Genomic DNA, 18,341 nt, shown 5'->3' with positions numbered 1-18,341 from the left:
GCACGCGAGCATCAAAGTATCGTGAAGAGGGCAGCAATGCGATTTGTGCTCGAGTGCTACATAATCTGAGAGAGAGAGAGAGAGAGAGAGAGAGAGAGAGAGAGAGAGAGAGAGAGAGAGAGAGAGAGAGAGAGAGAGAGAGAGAGAGAGAGAGAGAGAGCGCGAGCTGAAATCCCCACCCTCTGAATCTCGCCTCTCCATCGTCGCAGCTGCTTTCGCCGCACTTACGCATCAGTGGACTACAGAGAGACGTCGCAAACTACACGTTTGAAGTATTTTTCTTTCATCCTCGCGAGTATCAAGCTCGTTCCAGTGCGTCCGTCCCACGTGGGTCCACGCACCGCGCGTTTTCGAGTAGTTTGGACAACTCTATTTTCCTGTTGTTGGATCTATATAGCTCGCCAAGTTCGCTCCCCCCCGCGAAAATGCAGGTCGGACGTAAGTCGTGCTGGAGGCAGTTGCAGGTTTCTTTTTTCAGACTCCTCTGTCTCATCCCAACAGGATTCCCCGTCCGGAGTGTGGATATGCAGCGAGCGACCGACAACATCACCATCCGCCAGGGCGACACAGCGGTGATAAGGTAAGAGCGAGTCCCAACTTTCCTCCGTTGCTTCGTAGCAGCAGCAGCAGCAGCAGCAGCAGCAGCAGCAGCAGCAGCAGCAGCAGCCTCCTCCTGGGGGAGGGTGCTGACTGGACCACGGTCTCATGGACGGATCTCCGTCCAAGTGTTTGCTTCTAGCCTAATGCATACGCCGTGCTTACACGAGTGAACCATAGTCAAACTCCATCCATTTTCAACAAGAGGCGTTTTTAGGTGGATTCGCTTGCTCAAGCAGCAGAGTCGACCAGTAGCACGCACGTCTTTAAAAAGTGATAGATTCGAGTTTCGTGGATTTTCCTTATCCATTCACATGCATCTTGCCGTTTATTAAGTTGCAAGTTGAAATGCGTCACACTGTGTGTGTGTGTGTGTGTGTGTGTGTGTGTGTGTGTGTGTGTGTGTGTGTGTGTGTGTGTGTTGTTGCCCAATCACAAGGAGGCTGAGCCTGAGAAGACTCGAGCATCAAGTGATGGGCCAGACCTGAGAAACGTGGTCAGTTTACTTGATTGTCCCCAGTTTGCATGGTTCTCCTACAGCCCATCATTTATTGAAGAGCGATCGGATTATGGAGCATCTATGCTAAATCATGTCTCCGTCGAGCCACTATTTGATTCTTAGATATAGCTTTGGACACACATTATTGAATCGCCTCCCGATACAAAGGAAAGCTGTCAAGTTGATCCCGTTGAAGCGACGTGCGGATGACAGTGGTCACGTGACCCGGAGTTGCATGTGTTTTTGACAGGGCGCGAGCGCGCATAGCGGCTTTATAAGGTGGTTTGGTAAACAGGGAGCTTTGCCTCGTGCATCCTCCTTTTCTTTCCCCGCCTACAATAGGATCGAGAAAGTGTTAGTGAAAAATCCTACTAAACACACGGACCTCGAGGATCTCCCTCGCCCTGGTTCATTTGTTTTCTCACTGCCTTGTGTGTATTTCCAGAACCAAAATATTCGGAAGTAAAAGCTGTTATAAGGCTTGCATATCATAATATTTTTCTCCTCTTTATTTAACTCTCTCTATCTTGTTATTTATATACTTTTTCTTTATGTTTATCTCTGTATCCTCTCTCTCAAACACACACACACACACGCACACACACACACACACACACACACACACACACACACACACACACACACACACACACACACATACAGAAAGAGAGACCGCAAAAATAAATCAAATGAATGGATTCCACCTTGTAAACAGGTCTCCTCTTACCCAATGGCGGCTGATCAAATTAGTCAACTGAGACTCAGTCACTGTTGAACTCTTCCATGAGCCCCAGCTCTTTGTTTCACGTCTCCAAATCACATTTGTTCTGCCTTTGCTATACTCATCCACGCATAATACCTGTGGATCTGCCTATTTATGTGTTGATCAAGGTGTGATGGGAGGGCCTTGAAGGCACATAGTGTTTCTATAAGTTGCTATCACGCGTGTTCAGTCCCGAGTCTCTCTCTCGTCAAACTGTCAAAGCTTTGCTTTCTAGCTGCACTGATCGGGTTCACAGTTCCTCGGTCACAGCAGGCATTGCCCCCTGTGGTTATTTCAAAGGAGTACAGAATTACAAAAATAAACGCTTTTTACACCCTGTCACTATCTAGCAAGTAGGATTGGGTGGAACAACAGACACAAGCAAGCACACACAAAGACACACAGCCTATGACACGGGAAAACTTTGAAAGGAGGTGCAAGGCTGGTAATCCGTAGAGCGGGGGAAAGTGTATCTGGCTCCCTGAGAGAGGTTTCGTGAAGGCTGAGTGGATATTGGTGACCCGCGGGTGTACTATAGTGCATGGTGCTTCTGTGGGGCCCGGCGGCGGCAGCGGTGACATTCACCGCACCAGAGGGGAGGCAGAGCCGGCAGAATGGACGAACAGCGTGTGGTCGGGGCGCTGCTGCGACAGAACACACAGCAGCAAGTTGCAGCGCCGCTGAATTGGGAAAGGACATTTGTTTGTTTACCAGGGCCCAGAACAATGTCATGCTGAATAAATAAACAAAACTCTTTCCCCCCGGCTCACACTCAAAACTTTTTATCGACGGAGATTGTTTTGATGGCATTTGATTTGGGCTTCTCGCAAAGGATGTGGATGATTGATGCTCTTTTGCCATGCATACGCAGGAGGAATATTGAGTGTCACGACTAAATAAGCAATTGCACAGCATTCATGTTTGCAATCATTAACGATTTTCCATCTTACTATGCTTCAAAACAGTCAATGCTGTTGGATAATACAGGTCTGACTTTCACACACACACACACACACATATTGCACACATTTTAGAGTGAGGAACACTTTGCAATAAACTGTTCCAAGAGTTTACTGTAACACAGTAGGTAGTATGTTTGCAATGCGTATGGCAGTACTCCCCTTTAAGGGATTACAATTTAGACTTAGCTACACTTAACCCTTGACCCTCTTGCTTCACCGCACACTTAAGACAAAGTGGTCAATCCTCATCATGTCAAAGGCATAAAGACTGACTCACATTAAGAGGACTACATCACCAATTGAAAACAAGAACAGTTTCTTCAGCAAATTAAAAAATAAAGGTAGCTACGATTAGATTTAACTTTTCTCTTTTGTCATTTTTTATTAGCTTTCTATTTGCTTTTTATACATTGGTTTGTTATTGAAATAGGTTATCTCTAACAGTATAGGAAGATGGACTGGGTATTCACTTTATATATGGATACTGCACTGTGGTCCCCTTTAAAGGTGTATCGGGAAGGGAATTGGACCTCCTACACACCATCCCCAGTGGGAAGCAAGAACATCAATCAAAGCACACTAAATGCTAAGTCTGTAGTTGGAAAAAAATGTGTTTTCTGTTGATATCTTGCAGAGAATTGGACATTTCTGGTCTTTGTCAACATTATAGGGATATAAAGGTTCCCTCATGTGGGTTAGTTTATGCCATTTTGTCCGTTTAGTTTACTTTTTAATGCAGTTTTTCTCCCTGTTGCCATGTACTTGGCCTCAAAGGCCAGTTTGCAGTGAAAGACTGCAAATTGAACAGCTTATTAAAGCAGTAATGACACAGGCTGTGTTATTGCTGTCCTCCAGGTCAATTATCTATGCTGTGACAATATCCGCTTCTGTGCGCGTTGGTTTTAAGGACAATCGTTCAGCATTGGTTTCTTCCCCGGAGGACCTGTCTCCCCACCAACATAAGGGTTGTGTGCCTTATAATTTGAGTCTTACTTTCAGGCATTTGTGTCTTGGAAGTTGGCTAGCAGCTCCTTTATTACACAGCCAGTGAAATGAGACTAATGAAAGATGCTATGCAATCTATATCGCCAAAGGAAGACCGATCTTTTGTTGTCCAAAAGAAACATTTCCACTATTAATCATATAAATGTGTTGCTGGATGCATCTTTCTGAGTGATACAAACAAAACTTCCCTTAAGTCTTGTTTAGATGTTTTGTGTGAAAAAAACAACAACCTTTAATTGATTTAAGCGTTATAATTGGCCACCATACCATGATGCTGAGAGCCTCTTGCGTGCTATTATTTTGTTATCGTACCATGTTGGAAAAACAGTGGTGCAGTTTACTTGATGCTTTTGAGTTTGGCCACTGGCCCGGTGGCCTATTTGATGACTGCTCACTGGGCTGGAGAGTCGTCCTTCTTCTGCCTGCACTACAAATTAACCTGCCCCAGGATATCCCCTCAGATGCGCTCGCTACCTGCTGCACCCCCATACATGCTTGTCCCTGGTCACCTCATCCTTCTACTGCTGGTCGGCAAACACCAACACTGCTTCTGTGGCAGAACAGAGAGCTATGGGGGCTCTACACCTTGATCCACCCTGGACTGTCGCAGATTAATGGGCAGATGTGCCTCCTGTGCTAGAACACACCTGCTAATCCCTGTGCTCTAGTTACCCACAACTATGGCCACAAACATAACTACAGATGACACAGTTAGCTGGGATGCTCTCCGTCTGAACCTGTCCTAGATTATTGGTAGCCTTACTGACAGAACTTTTTGTTACTTTTGGTGGCCTGCTGGAAACTGGTAATAAGCCCTGTGCTCGAGATACCTGCCACTATAGCCTGCTGCTTGCTAGCATCGGGAATTTATGTACTTTTCACTTCCCTCCTTTCCCATGAGTTCAAATTCTGACCTTGTATTGAGGGTTTAAGTAAGAGTGTGAAAATACTAAAACAATTCCTCCGAATACAGATTCATTTTAGCTCGAAGCAAAGCCGGCGCTTTGTGATACTGTAAATATATTTGGACAAATCCATATGACTAAATAGCTAAATAGCTTAAATTTGTCTAAATGTATTCAAACATTCAATTGCAAAAAATACTAGAAAACAATTTAATTCGTAAAACATCTACCTACACCGGCTTAAACTTCTTCCTTTTCAAGGGAAAAACCTCCCCAAAATGAGAAAAACCTCACTAGGCACTTCATTTTGAGACCAACAGCTAATGCAATGAAGTTTGCTCATTGAGAGCTTAACAGAGTAAGATTTCAGAGTGTGAAATGATTATACAATGATTCATTGCATGAAAATAACTTAGATGCTAGTTGTACCTGGAACATTGCTGCGTTTTGATTAAAAAAGGCACGTTATTCTTTGTATTCACCATGTAAACTCACATATTTTTTCCCCTCGAGATTTAATTCAGACGATCCACAACTTGCTGCATATTTTTCCAGGAGACATCCTAAAACAATTAATGTAGTGATAAAGATCCAACAGTCTTACCATCTAGTGTTTACTTTCACCACCATTCTCACGTTCATGGTTCTACTCTTTGCAATACCTCCCAAGCTGGGTTCTCGATTTTCATCAGCTGCGGGAATAGGATCAATGTCGACTGTGGAGGGCGACTGTGCGTGATAATTTGGTATGTCCAGTCCCCTGGGGACGGCTGCTTTTCTGCCCTCGTGTTCATTTCAGAGCCACCATGGGCATCGTTCTGTCTCAGCATCTCTTCATCTCTCATCTTATCCGGGTTTTTTTTCCCCCTCTCTTTCAGCCAGTCCAGCAGTGCATTCTTGACATAATTTGGAGAGCAAAGCATGTCCACAACTGGGTAAAAGATTGATTAAAACGGGACAATGATTAACGTGAAAAAAAAAACATCAACCAGAAAGACACCACAGAAAACCAAAACTGATGGATGGAATGATGGATAGGGGACACAGAGCAAAGCTGATAGGGCAGGAAAATGATCTCACCCTGATGGGTTGAATTTATGAAGAAGGACGGGGGGGGGGGGGGGGGGGGGGTGTGTGTTGGGTTGTTGGGGAACAGGGACACAGCATAAGTACAGCCTGCACCATAATCCCCTATACTTCAGTCCAGGCAGACGCAGGTTTTTCAAATCAATTCCATTTTTGCTCATCTTGCTGGGGCAGACTCGCTGAGTTGTGCCCGCCTTGTCATTATCTCCCCCTCTCTCATTGGGGATTGGGTCAGACCAGGAGAGTTGCAAGGGAGGAACACGTGAGGGAAGCAAAGGGGCACAGATCCCAATGGGCAAACACACCCATCCGTGGCCATTTTCTAAACTTCATACAATTATTTGGCAGAACTTGGAGTCCTCACAAGTTTCAAGGAGCTTGCGTGTGAGCGAAAGGCAGGATATGAATAAAGTCCAGCAGAGTTTGACTTTTTTTGACAGCAGCTCAGTTCTTTTTTTTTCTTTCTGCACCAAGAGCAAAGATGCACCAGCAGACATAAACATCACCACCTGTTGTTTGATGTTTGCTGTCCTTGTCATTTAAGTTGACTTGAAATATCAAAGCCTGTTGTAATTGCTGCGGCATGCGTTTTTTATTATCACAGTGAAGCACTAAAGTAGTAGTTTTCCATAAAAAAGAAATCCACTACATTTTCGCTTAACTACGCTTTGTTTCGCAGAGCTACACAGCCTCTAAACACATATTTAATGATGCACTATTTCTGCCATGGATATATAATATAATTAATCCAACAGTATTTCTCTTGCTTTTAGAAGGCTACCAAAAAGAGTAAAATGCAGGTGTGCTTTCAAGCCTAGTGAGTCGCATTCGATGGAAAAGGCACATATGTGTGTGAATTGATTAATGTTGCTGTCAATAAGCAGGCTTATCTTTGAGTAATCAACAACCTTGAGTATGTCCCTTAGAATATCAGTTGGACATTTTTTCACAACACCAAACTTTAGCCACACACCACACATTCTTGCATACATCTATTTTTAATACAATCACTGACACTGCTTCCACTGTACACTGGATCTTATATTGTGCAGGTTGTCTGCCATAAGTCACGTGAGATCCATACATTGGGTGGTAAATCTGGACGGAGACTTGTCTGGGGGTCAGAGTGCAACCACTTTGAAGCAGTTCCTGCAACCATTACTAATTCTGTGTAGAGTCAAAGCAGATTATGGGTATTAAGTAAAGTCCTCAAAGACTGTTTACCTCATGTCTTTGTAACCATCATCAACACCCACAGAAACCTGCTGACTGGACTATTGGCGCTGAAGTGGTGTCAAGCTGTGATGATAGTCATTATTGAACAGTAAAGACTGTGAAATGGCCATCCAAATTGGAGAGTGTTTTGGACCATAGTTATTGGATAACACCTCTAATGTGTCAGCCCATATGGTATGTACTTCAGGGCCACAATAACTTAAAAGTCCCCAGCTACATATAACTACACTCCGGAGTTTTAGTATTAACCTTAGATGTCACAGAAAACACACATCTTTGCTCTCATGTTAGCTCAACATGTTACAATTACAGTGCATCGTATTAAACTGCCAATACATGAAACACTGCTCTTTTTCACATGGCAAACAGTGAATTAACAATTCTGTATATCTCTTGATTAATTACTATCACTAATTTATGTGTACATTTAATACTAACTGCATTTATTAGATTGTGCCATCTGTCAGTTTCTAATTAATGACCAAGGTAAGCTATTTGGCAGCAGAACCTTTTTTAAATATAGATTTCTAACCATAAACTCATGGTCACTGTATTTAAATGGTTGACATTAAACTGATCAATAACAAAGATCTTGTGATTAATAAGGACTTGTAATTGGCATTATGATGTTTACCAATACCGATTACTTAAGATGTGAAAGAATAAACACTGCTATTTCTTATTTTTTATTAATTGTTGCCAGACATTTCTTGGCTCATGCAAAGAACATTTTGTTATTTGTAACGCAGCCTCAAATTTATTGCAAGACTGTTCCAAAATAAAGTAGTGTTGAGACCTTGAAATGAGCAATGATTTCCGTATGTGGGATTCGATAATCCCACATAAACATTGGCGGGTATATTTGCTCAAGCAGTGTTATTGTAGATTTATTCTTCAATCTGCATGCACTACCATAAACCCTTCTACTATCATGCTACTTCTACTATTTATCATGCTTAAACCGCATCTACTACTTAAACTAATAACTGATCATAATACTAGGCCTAGGTTCAGACTTCAGATCACTTTATTATCACTTTAGTTTACTTTTGTATCACCTATTATTATTTAAAAACTGTGTTACGTAAAAAATGTATGCTATTATGTTAAAAGTTATGCTACGCTTAATCCATTCAGACTTTAAACCTATGAACTCTGCAAATCTTTTTCTCTTTTTGCTTCAACTATAAAGCTTTGTTAAACATAATTGTAAGCAATTTAACACTACAGCACAAATACATTTAAAGTTTGCAATGAATTTGTTATAATCCCAATCAAAGTAAAAACGAAACAAATAGCTAAATTGTATAGAATGTTTTCAGCCATTACAACAGACTGTTTTTTGAAAGCATAATAAATGCTGTCTATGAAACCAGCTTGTATCGTCGTCCATTAATCACTTGTGAAACTACAGCAAAGGCTGTGAGCCTTATACCTGTGACCCCATCAACCAGCCATAAACACATTGTAATGTGCCCTGACCTGTGGCAGTCTGCGTCCAGAAAATGACTCTTTCTTAAAGAATGATGAAAATCAATGGTTTATAAATTGTGTTCCCTTTAGAAATGTGTAACGTGCGACATGAAAAAAAACAAGAAATATATTTTTGTAATGTAATGGTTTCACCATTTTGGTGAATACATTAAATTTGGACACATGATACTATCTGCTTAGAAGCTCTGTGCTTTTAGCAATAACAATATTCGATGAAGATCCGCATTTAAATAAAATATTTAAAGCAAACTTCACTGTGTTAGCGCAAAGTTTTTGGTCAATTATTCTATTACCCCGTAGGCTGGATAAGGGGTCATTAGTCTGGCCTGGCAGCAAAATGTGTTCCATCAGCACTATTTTCTAAGGACTCACTCATTAGACAACTCCTCTTGCAGTCACCTGATGGCGTGTGTCTCGTCAACACTCTGAGGCGTTGAATCTTGAGCACGACGACGAGCATCGTCTCTTGTTTACGTCAACTCTCGACAGGTGGGTGACTGACTGCACATGCTCGCGCACATATCCACACGCACACATCCTCACATGTTTACGTGCGGATGCCAAAGAAGCCGAAGCGGGAGCTGTGCTGTAGTGGGGGTTAAAGGGATTAGAAACCTCTCCATGGTTATCCAATCGGCCGTGGCAGAATACACCAAAGAGGATTGGAGAACGCGCTCCATTGACTGCACAGCACAACCACCACAATCATCCCTTTCTCCCGTACTTAAACGTGTGCATGTTAGGACTCTCCATCAGGCTCATCGGTTTACCTCGTAACAGTGCTGACGTAGTACACATTAAAGCTATAGATTCCTCTCCCTGCCAAAGCCCGGGTGTGTGTGTGTGGGTGTACGACACACGCCTGCAAGGTCTGAATAGCAGCCATGCGTCGGCAGATATTCTCTCAGCCTCGATTAACTGTCACCCTGCATTTCTCCCTGTATGTTTGATTGTAATAATATGGTGACATCCGCTAATGGAAAGGACCTTTGAAACACTAAGCATTTTATTCCTTTGCCTTCCCATACTTTTTTATTCATCGCTTCCTGCTTGGTAATGTCGCGCATACTTCCCTAACACAAAGTGAGTTTCCCTGCTGATGGTTCATGGGCTTCATGAATAGAATACACAGCTCTGTGTTGTTGTCTTGTCATGGAGAATAAGCTGCACGTTTCCTCCTTGTTCACATTACAGTATTCCGAGGCAACCAGCAGGGGTTCCTGCTCCACTGTAGTGCTGTGTTTGTCCCCGACTTAGCAGTTCCAGCACGTTGAGGCCGGGGGTCTGTGCTGGTTCTACAGTGTATTTTTTTTTTTTCTTGCTGGGGATGGGGTGGGGGTCGGGGGAGGGGGAGGATTAAGAGAAGGGCCTAGAAAAATGTTAGCGCCGAACGGGGCACTGGGAGAATCATGTCGCACAGCAGTGTTACTGAAACCGATTTTGAGTGATGAAAAGTTGATGACGCAGCCCTACAAGTTTCCCTGGTACTCCTGCAGCTTTCTTTCCCCCATGATGCCTCCTGTCATACATTTATCATAAGATGCTCCGGTATGAGGAACTTTTGTCCTCTTTTTTTGTGTGCCAGAATTCTGATGAAACCTTGCGCCAGCCCTTGAATAATAAAGTTGTTTGTGCGCTGCTGTCACAACCACTACCACCGGCACCCTCAGTGCTCTCAGGACTCAGTCATGCCCGGAGCTCTCCCTATGTCCCCCTCCCCCTACCCCTACCCCCTTCATCTCCACCCGCCACTGTTTTATTGTTAGAACCGGGCTGTTCTAGTTCATGGATGCGCATCTTGTTTGAAAGGGAAGAATAACATGACTGGATATGAGGAAATATGACGGGTTACAGCGGAGAAGGATGATGGCGACGGAAAGTATGAATCTCATTACCTGCTAGAGGGAGGAGGACCCGGCTGGCGCTAGTCCCAATAAATCATCCGTTTCAGCACACTTTAACGTTGAATCCTTTTAAAGGTGCCCATATATTGTATTGGGGAATGAGAAGATGATCATGTGGTTCATTTCCTTTTCAGCACTTTCGTTTAGCCATACACCATTAGTGTTGGGGGGGGGGGCGTGGTGGGTGAAATATGTGGGTTGAAAATTGCAAAAAATATGTACATGCCACTGGTGAGTCTGGTCTTTTTTCATTTTGTCTAAGAGTATCGGCTCTCTTGTCCCCCACTGGCATCTCATGTGGCGAAGACAGCAGTCCTAGTAGTTGAATCATTTAGGATTCTCAAAAAAAGAAAACACCAAACAAATAATGACAGACGCTGTGAATGACAGTGATTTCATAGCACGGCACTAACCCATAATAACAAATTGTGTGACTAAACATAACAGTTTCTCGACAGAGCTCAGGCAGTGTGATACACATTCCTTCTCTGGATTCTGAAGAGGATCCATCCAGTGTATGTAGCTCTGGGAGAAAGAGCTATTGTACATATTGCTAGACCAACAAAGTGCTAGAGAGATAGCCAACTAAAATCATAACACATAGATAAGAATAAATAGCCCCTAGGGCAAGGGCGTGGGAACCGGGGGGGACGGAGGGGACGTGTCCCCTCCAATATCGGAGACAGGCGCATTTGTCCCACCTAAAGATTATACCGGATCTGTCAGGTTTCCGATATGTGTCCCCCCCAATGTTAAACTCATTCCTACGCCCCTGCCCTAGGGTATAGGCACCCTCCTTTAGCATGTGCCCCTGCTAGCATAAACGTATGCTAATGAAAGATCACCATGGTAGTAGAGTAGACTACGTTTTGTCTTACTTCTGCACAATGTTCCTGTTGTATTCAGCAAAATTGTTTTAATGGATCGTCGGCCCTATATGTATCAGACCCCGACACACCCGTGTGTGCGCGTGAGTCTGTGTATGTGTTTTTGTGTGTTTGTCGCCTATACCTCTTCAGTGATGTGCAACAGGGAGTGTTTACGGTGAGCGTGCGGCAGCATTATTTGACTAAGCACTTGTGTCGTTGTCAGTAACGGTTAAATGCTATAGAGAATCCCATTACCTATCGAGAACCGCTAACAATACAGGGGAGGATTATTTGATTTATGGAGCCAGAAAACAGCAGGGCTCTCCTAATAAATTGATGGTCCCCCCGGTGCCAACACGACACATCTGCCAGTAGATTTGGCTTGTTTACCGTCCTTGCAAAAAAAAACAACACCTTTTTTTTTTCCTGCGCAAACAAAACTGCTTTCACAACAAGGTTTGCACGGATACCCATTTTTCTTTACCGATACCGACTCCAAGTTCGGACTCGTTCCTATCGGCCGGCACTGAGTCCCGATTCGATAGAATAAATATGTTTCTTCCTCGAATAACATGTTATATTTCAGCTAGTTTGTTTCCCTAACTCAATGGATACTTACAACATGGCTGAATTGTTTGCCGTGTTACATTGTTGTAGGATCACTTTTACTAACATTCAAATGATGGGTTTAGCATTTTTGCAATATTTTTTACATATATATATATATACATATATATAGTGTGTATATAAATACACATATATATAGTGTGTGTGTGTATATATATATATATATATATATATATATATATATATATATATATATATATATATATACTATCTCTCTTTCAGAGTATGAGAGCTATGCACAAACTCCCAGACCCCCCGACACTTGATATTGCACTGAGGCCTCCCTGTGACTTTTGGCCACCTTGTGATTACCCTAACATTAAGACCCAATGTGGCGGGGCGGGGTAGAGAGGGTGGTGCCCAGCGGCAGGGGGGTGTTGGGCTGTGGGTGTGTGTAGGGAGGTAAAAGCAAAGAGTGCGAATAATGGGTGGGGTGAGGTTGGATGAGCGAGGGGTGTTATTGATAACTTGGTGGTGTAAATGTCACACCGCTGTCCCGCTTGTGCATTCTCCACATGTGAAAATTGCCATTTCCAATTTTCTTCACACTTCTCTGGGTGTCATGCATCCGTCCCAAACGTCACAGCACTGTCGTCGCTCCCTCACTTCTTCTCCAATTTGTAACCTCCACCAAACCCCGGTACCCCAACTCAGGGTGCCAAAGAAGAATTTCTAGTGTATGTAAATACAGCGGACAATAACGTTTTTATCTCTATTCTGACTTGTTTGGACTTGAACCATCATACCAGGCTTGTATGAATGTATTATCTAAAATAAAACATTTCGTCTGTGGTCATCTTCTGCCTTCTCTGTCTGCAATACCTTTTCCTTTCTCTCTCTCTATCTCTCTCTCTCTCTCTCTCTCTCTCTCTCTCTTTATTTGGTTTTGCTGTCCATCACACCCATGGGGTACAAGGCCGGGGAAAATATTGTGTTCACATGGTTGTATGTGTGTGTCCTTGCCCTCGCAGCATTTGTGCTTTGCTTCAAACCCTTGGCTCTGTAACGTCTAAACCACGCGGTAGAACCAGGACATGAATGCTTTGCTACAGTGAACCAGAGTGCAGTCTGCGGTGGCTCTGCCAGCCTACCCACCTTGAGTTATATATATTTTATCATGGCTCCTTCTTCTTTTTGAACTTCGCTAAAGACTGAGTCATAATGTTTGCTTCTTTCCTCTTTGCATGTGTCATACCCCCGTACAGCCACCACCAGGGTTGCTATGGGTATTCAGGAGCAAACCGCGCTCCTCGTCTCGCCATATTATTACCCAAACCAAAACAAGAGCGGCGCGACCGCCCACCCCCAGGTGCTTCATCCCGCCCCTTTCTTAAAAGCCATGATTTTCACTGAGAGCCCCTGCCCCCTGTAATTACAATCAATCACCGAGGCACAGCCCCCTTCCCAAACAGGCCGCCAGGTCTGCCCCCCCGACGCCCCGACGTTCAGCAGGGCAGGACTCTGCCAATTATCGCCTGGTTTCCGGCCTGCGAAGACAAGCCAGGCCGCCCCGGTGGGGGTGGGGCAGCGGTGGAGACGGAGGTGTGGGGCTAGCATAGCAAGCGATGGAACAACATCAGGGAGCAAACATGGAGTGGCTGCGTGCATCACATCTCTCACACACGCAACCCCTGGGCTCACCGGGCCAATTCTGGCCGTCGGCGGACTGGTAATGACTATGCTGCTGTCAACTCATGTTACCGCGGCGGAGTGGACGGACGGTTGCCTGGTCACACCGGGTGACTCTGGCGGGGAGACACCCGTGTCTACGGGACAAGAGGAGGGAGGGATTTATGAAGCCTGGCCGTCGTGACGTGTGGGTGCATGATGCCGTTGTCTGTATTCAACACACGCTGGCCTCCATGCTAGTCACGAATAAGAAAAGGCCGGCCATGTTAATTATGAATCTACCCACCATCTGCGCAGCATATATCTACCATTACATAACGACACATCACAAGATTCAGGTCGAGCTAGTTCCTCTTATCTTGGGATGGAAATTGTGGCCCACTTCCATATAAATGATATCAAATCAAAGGTGTTACGCAACCATTTACGCGCTTCATCCTACATTTTGGTGAAGAACTTAATCCGAGGGGCCATCGTCATGGAGATCACTTCTCTTTCAATTTGATTCTCGAGGCTCGCAGCTCTCCCGTTAAACCTACTTATGCCGTTTTTTTTTTTGTGATCGCGTTATTTAGTTGTTGCTTCCCGTGGCATCTTCCTGTGCCCCAGGGCAAGCTTTGTGCCAGATGCGCCGGCCGGACGTGGATGTGCCTAATCGTACTAATCTCTCTCTGCACGCCCAATCACATGTACTGCATTTGTTCAGGCTTCATGGCTTCATGTTGCCATGTGTGGGCGGAGGAGAATGCTGCTCCCACTCTCAATGATGCTAGTCACAGTTTGTCCGAATGATAGTGTTGCGGTGATGAATAGTAAATCGCTCTTCCTTCCTCTGCGTGTGTGTGTGTGCTCGTGTGCGTTTGTGTGTCTGTGTGCATGCACCTGTGTGGATGCAGATAAAGACGCACGCGTACACACACACCCGCACACACATACAAGCTATGCGTATTAGTGAACATACAGACGTATGCAATGATGTATTGATATTTGGACGCATATGCAAAAGCATGAACACCTGCATGTGTATTCTGGGGCTCTATAAAAGCAGACCTAAGGGATTTCTGCTTTTGGCGTGGGTCGTTTGTAAAAGTGACCAGTGAACGCCAATGGGCCCACAGCCGGCCTGGCTTCAGCCTGAGCAAATACCATAATTGACGTCTGCTGTTTTTCCCCTCAGCCAAATGCCTGTTACAACGACCAGGCTGACTCTCACAGGGGAAATAACAGTGTTGCTTGTAAGTGAGCATTTCTCTTTCAATGCTCTTTTAATAGCCAATGCTTAAAAATATTTTATTTTCTTCAGCTCTAACAGTGTTTTCCTCAAATATTGTAGACTGATGCTAACAGAGGCTGTTTTAAGGTTTTAACGTGTTAAAATCTTTAGGGAAGCATTTAATGTGTTACTGTTTTTCCTCACTTTTGAGATGTGTGTGTGTGTGTGTGTGTGTGTGTGTGTGTGTGTGTGTGTGTGTGTGTGTGTGTGTGTGTGTGTGATGTCATGTATTAACTAAATGTGTCACCGAGGCATTGCTTTAAACGAGAGGGCCAACTAGTTCAGCATATCCAGCTATTCTCCTTATTCTCTCTTAGTTACTCGTATTGCCCACCAATGTGATATTACTTTGCAATATCATAGAGATTGTGATCCATTAACAACTTTAAAATCATTTTAAATGATATTCCACCAAGTAGCATCTCTATGAAGCTGCCGTCAAAATCATGGCTTCTGAATTGCCTTTAGAACAGACTAAATTCCGTTCCAAGAACACTTTATTCAAAATGAGGAAAATAATAACGAAACCTTGAAGGATATCTTGATGACTTCATTGAATATCAACTTTTCTACCTATCAGGTAATAAGTTGATGATGAATGCTGCTGTTATCTGGTGGTGGGTCTGCAACCACAGCTCAAGAACCTCTTAGTTCAGACTGGAGGTCCTAAGTGTACCGTTACACGCACACACACACAAAAATACACCCTCTCTCTCTCTGTCACCCTCTCTCTCTCTCCCTCTGTCTCTCTTTCTGTCTCTCTCGCTCTCTCTCTCTCTTGCTCTCTCTTACTAATATATGCATGCAAAGTTCAGTGTGAGTCCTACATTAAAGTGACCTAAATGTGCTGGGTAGTAGATACTATTGAACTAGGTTACTGCTAATCAACTCTATGGCCCTAAGCTGTGTGTGTGTGTATGTGTCTGTGAACTAGCTATGGGGAAGATTGATTGTGTGTATATCGGCTTCTTAATTTGGGGTGTGTGTCAGTGGCCGCAGGCTCTTCCTGTGTTTGCTGTCTTAAATCACTGCTCCAGAAAAACTGTGCTGGATGTGTGGTTCAAGCAGGCAGAACAAAAACCAGTAATAGTATCTCTGCTCCATGGAGCTGCTCTCTCTGTCTCTTAGTTGATTACAATATAAAGCATTTATCCCATAGAGTGCAGACAACTTGTCCTTTGCTGCATCCTGACACAAACACACACACACACACACACACACACACACACACACACACACACACACACACACACACACACACACACACACACACACACACACAGATCTGCACACACATGTGCAGACACACATGCACACAGAGGCATAAAAGCACATTCAAAGGCGAGATGAGTAACTGCAAGTGACAGGCGAAAAACAGTGGCAGTGTAGAAATATATCATGGTGGGCCTAGTGTTTCTCTGACTGTGAAAACTCATTACTGATGGCCTAGATACTCACATTTACTCCAACCTCACTCCCTCCCTCTCTCTCTCCCCCCCCATCCTTTATCCTTCGCCCTCTCTTTCTCCCCCCCCCCCCCCCTTCCTTTCTGTATCTCCCCCCCAAAGAAGACATTCAAATACAAATTCTCACTGACATCAAATGTACAAAAGAAAATAACCAAACAAATGAACTTCTCACACACATGTTCACGATGCAGAGATGTGCCATGCTTTTCTTTTTTCCTGTCGTTGCTTCCCGGTCATATTTCTCCCACCACCATTGCCGTCCCTGTGGTATGAGCAGACTGGAGCACTTAAGCAGCTGGCTAGCCTTTTAGGACCCCTCTGATTGCTTTCCATGTGGTGTATCACTCCATTGTAATGAACTTTTTAATCATTTGGCTTTATGTTTATATCTTTATGGACTTTATATGTCTTTATATCGTTGTGTATATATTTCCAATGTGCTATAGATCATATATCCAAGAGTATGTGTGTCTGTGTGTGTGTGTGTGTGTGTGTTTGTGTGTGTGTGGGTGTGTGTGTGGGATTGTGTACAGTAGGAGGTTGAACAAGGAGACACACACCAGTACTAGTCAAAACCAACACAGTTTCAAATCTCGGGTGTCTAAGTCTCAGGGTGCTGCCCTTCATGGCCTCTCCTGCAGACATCCACTATGCTTTTCAGTGGCCTTAGGTCCTTCTTCTCTCGCTCTCGCTCTCTCTCTCTCTCTCGCTCTCTCTCTCTCTCTCTCTCTCTCTCTCTCTCTCTCTCTCTGTCTCTCTCTCTTTCTCTCACTCTGTCTCTCTGTCTTTCTCTCTCTGTCATTCTCTCACTCTGTCTTTCTCTCCTTGCCTGCCTATCTCTTTCCCTCCCCGTCCGACCTTCTCTTCCCTGTGTAACATCGGGATTGAAAGTATTGATTTATTTTATTTTTCCGGTCATGTTGTGCGCTCGTCTGGGCCGAGCTGCCAGCTCAACTGAGATCCCCTTAAAAGACCATCTTCATACAGAAGGATTACAAGCGGGCGAGACATGTGCATGGGAGAAAAGAGTGTGGGGGAAGATTGTGAACAAAGGTGATGGGGCTTGTCAACCGTTCCTCCCGACCAGTGATGCCAGTAACGCGTTACTGGCCTCGGACCACTTTCTTCAGTAACGAGTAATCTAATGCATTACTATTTCCAAACCAGTAATCAGATTAAAGTTACTCATCAAAGTCACTGTGCGTTACTATTTTTAAATTTTTATACCGGATCTCCGGTTGGCGTTGAGAGCGATGGAGTGGTGTGTGTGTCTGTGTGTATGTCTGTCTGTCTGCCTGCCTGTCTATCTGTTTGTGTGTGTGAAGTGCAAGTCTCCAAAGACTTCAATCTATCAGAGGCGAGTGTCGACCTTGACTCTCCAGAGTCCGCGCCACCAGTTGTTATTAGCGGCGGAATTAGTCGCGCGGTGCTGCGTGCGTGTGTGTGTGTGTGTGTGTGTGTGTGTGTGTGTGTGTGTGTGTGTGTGTGTGTGTGTGTGTGTGTGTGTGTGTGTGTGTGTGTGTGTGTGTGTGTGTGTGTGTGTGTGTGGAGCTGTGTCCGGTGATTGCCCCGTAAAGCGCGCAGTGATATTTTGTCGAAGCGGTTGAAAGCCGTGTGTCAGTGTGGGCGCCCAGGGCCGTAGCACCAAATTCTGGGCCCTGTATACAAGAGGTATTGATGGGCCCCCCCGAATTCCCCCTACCAGCCCCCTGCGCAGAATTGGAAGACCAGTTGTTGACCGGGGGAGAGAACAATTGTTGACGGGGGGGGAAGCTAGTATTGGCAAAACCAGTTTTATTTTTTTATTTTGGGGCGGCAGGGGGTGTTGTCGCAGCTAAATGTAACTAATAAAGTAACTTGTAATCTCACTGAGTTACTTTTAAAATCAAGTAATCAGAAAAGTAACTAAGTTACTATTTTAAGGAGTAACTAGTAATCAGTAATCGGATTACTTTTTCAAGGTAACTCTGGCAACACTGCTCCCGACACATTTCAACACATAGTTTTAACTTATTATCATGGA

The 18,341-nt window shown here is 44.3% G+C and overlaps 1 protein-coding gene across 1 annotated transcript in view; it reads left to right on the top strand.

The window, feature by feature from the left end:
* The first annotated feature begins 212 nt into the window (after positions 1-212).
* Positions 213-18,341, top strand: part of lsamp (limbic system associated membrane protein) — a 134,626-nt gene continuing 116,497 nt past the window's right edge. The window contains exon 1 of the mRNA XM_079732104.1: positions 213-580. Within this exon, the coding sequence (XP_079588230.1) occupies positions 426-580 (155 nt within the window). The 5' untranslated portion in view covers positions 213-425. The remainder of the gene's footprint in view (positions 581-18,341) is intronic.

The sequence above is a fragment of the Pollachius pollachius genome (genome assembly GCF_949987615.1).
Source record: "Pollachius pollachius genome assembly, chromosome: 3".
Lineage (NCBI taxonomy): Eukaryota > Metazoa > Chordata > Actinopteri > Gadiformes > Gadidae > Pollachius > Pollachius pollachius.
Note: the sequence above shows the minus strand (reverse complement) of the source record. Positions and strands in the feature narration are given on the sequence as shown.